This window comes from Vespa crabro, chromosome 3, assembly GCF_910589235.1.
Source record: "Vespa crabro chromosome 3, iyVesCrab1.2, whole genome shotgun sequence".
In the NCBI taxonomy this organism is placed as follows: Eukaryota; Metazoa; Arthropoda; class Insecta; order Hymenoptera; family Vespidae; genus Vespa; species Vespa crabro.
This window is the reverse complement of record NC_060957.1, coordinates 9,963,734-9,966,233: the sequence shown is the minus strand read 5'-3', so window position 1 is coordinate 9,966,233 and position 2,500 is coordinate 9,963,734. Positions and strand designations below refer to the sequence as shown.

The following is a 2,500-nucleotide window of genomic DNA, read 5'->3' as shown; positions in this document are numbered from 1 at the left end:
AAATCTGCAAGCTGTTTTAAAAGTCCTCTTGCTTCTTGAAAACTTCGTTTACATGTAACGCTGTAAACGACGACGAAGGCCTCGCCCCATCGTATGTGCGAATAGAGGCAACCGTTTTCCTAGAAAAAAAAAAGAAAAAAGAAAAAATTACAACAATTAAATATATACGTTAAATTTGTTTTTAACATTTTTTTCTAATAGATAATAATAATTAAATTTGTATTATTAGTTCCACGAAATTCATAATTAAATCGAATAATGATTTGTTGATGTTGGTAATGTTTTAAAATTTTTTCAATATCGATCGTCTAATCATAATTATTAATAATAATAATAATAACAATAATAATAATAATAATAATAATAATAATGTTACAGAAAATTTACAATAAATTATAATTAATTTTTATAATTCGTCTATGTCGTATACATCGAATAATTATAAAATGTATTAAACGTTTAAATAGATCATCAATTATAATGATTTAAATTTTCATAATTTATTGAGGTCGATATTTTCAAGGCCCTCAAACGAATTTATTTGATGTATCATAAATTTTATGAAAGATTTTAATTACAAACATACAAAGTTAATGATTAATTTGCACAAGATTCGTAATAAATGAATATAATTTTCTGATCGCCAACGGACGACGAATATGTCGGATGAATATAAATTTCAAGAATAATGAGAAAAAGAAAAAAAGAAAAGAAAAGAAAAGAAAATTATCCAATTTTCTTATGTTAGATTCTAATCATGTCTTTAAGAGAGAAATCTTCCGTAGGAAGAAAATTTTTTCGGTATTCATTAGAACCGGCTAACAATGTGGATAATTCGAGAAGATAATCGAAATCGGTAGTGCTTAAAAGGAGAACCTTTTCTCAAGGTAACCTTTGACTTGGCGCTTAGAGATTAGAGAAGGTAAAGGAGTGAGAGAGAGAGGGAGAGAGGGAGAGAGGGAGAGAGAGAGAGAGAGAAAGAGAGAGACTTCCGCCGCGTGGAACCGATCGCTTTGCTATGTATTCCGTTTTAATTGCTAATTCATGGATCACGAAGGAAAAGACGTAGAAATGCGATACCGTCTTATTCGTAATTTGCACGAACGAAAATTACGAAAATGATGCTAATGACAAAAATCATTAAATGTAGATATTTAAAAGTCTATTTAATTAATTAGGATAATATTTCATTTAACTTTTATTATTAATTTTTACTGTTTAATTGTCATTATTATTTTATGTCGAAAGTATATTCTTTTTTTTTTTTTTTTAACTTTAAAAATTTTTTTAACTTAACTTAAACTTAAGTCAATCATGTTTAATCTTTATACATCTATTATTACGTATGTATTTTTAATAATTTTATTTAAATTGATTAATAATTAATTTTTTAATTTTCGGTAAGTCATTGTTTCATTCCAGCAAAAATAATTTAATCAAGATTTTCTCTCTATATATATATATTATTGATATTTTTATTCAAATAAAAAAAAAATAAATAAAAAAGAGAAAAGAAAAGAAGAGAAAAAGATCACGAGAGGAATGAAAGGGACCATGAGCGCAAAGGTACGCTTCAACTTTCGATCCTATACAGAGAATCGTGAATTGACCTTCGACTCTAAGCCGAAAGAACTGTCTAAACGAAAGGACTTTCATGAGTCTAGAAACAGTCTAGAACCGCTCTAATTGCTAATGCATCGATCACGATGAAAAACGTAGCTTGCATGAGCTATTCCTTCTATTTTCTCTGGTAATACTAAACACAAACAAACGGTGACTCTGGCAGAAAGAGTAACAGCAGCATATCAGCAGCAGCAGCAGAAACGGCGGCAATGGCAATTGCAGCGGCAACAACAGCGGCATCAGCAGGATCAGCAGCAGCAACAACAGCAGCAGCAGCAGCAGAAGCAGCAGCAGCAGCAACATCAGCAATAGTCCAACGAGAGAGACCATTTCAAGTTTAACGACCCACGGAAGCTGTCGATTCTCGTGGTCGTTCCAATGCTTTCCCATTGACCTGGCACTGACAGCACAGCCGATAATTATTACCAAGGAACAGGATCGACGGGATCGTGATCATCGACATTTTCTTTCTCTCTTTCTTCTTCTTCTCTTCCTCTTTATATATATATAAATATATATATATATATATATGTAGAGAGGAGAGGACGAATCGTGTGCATCGACTCTTATAGGTTTCCCTTGCTTAACGTGCTGAACCTGGCCCTGAACCTTAGAACTCGTTGGACGATACACCATGTGATCGTAGGAGGTCGACCGATAGACAATAGGAAACGTCATATTTGCCTGTGTGTGTGTATATGTGTGTGAGAGAGAGTGTGTGTGTGTCTTTCTAATATAATAATCTAAATTTGTGAAAATAAAAAGAAGTACTATTATCGTGTTAATATTTATTAAGGACAATTGATAATTAATTATCGACGATAGTTAAATCTGCATAGAAAAAGAAAAAAAAAAGAAAATAATAAGAAGAAGAAAG

The 2,500-nt window shown here is 31.4% G+C and overlaps 1 protein-coding gene across 3 annotated transcripts in view; it reads right to left on the bottom strand.

The window, feature by feature from the left end:
- Window positions 1–2,500, bottom strand: part of LOC124423096 (ras-related and estrogen-regulated growth inhibitor-like) — a 94,614-nt gene that overhangs the window by 13,049 nt on the left and 79,065 nt on the right. For all 3 annotated transcript variants that reach the window (XM_046960473.1, XM_046960471.1, XM_046960472.1), the window contains one exon: window positions 1–119. This exon is cut by the window's left edge and continues 63 nt beyond it. In XM_046960473.1, the coding sequence (XP_046816429.1) occupies window positions 1–119 (119 nt within the window). The remainder of the gene's footprint in view (window positions 120–2,500) is intronic.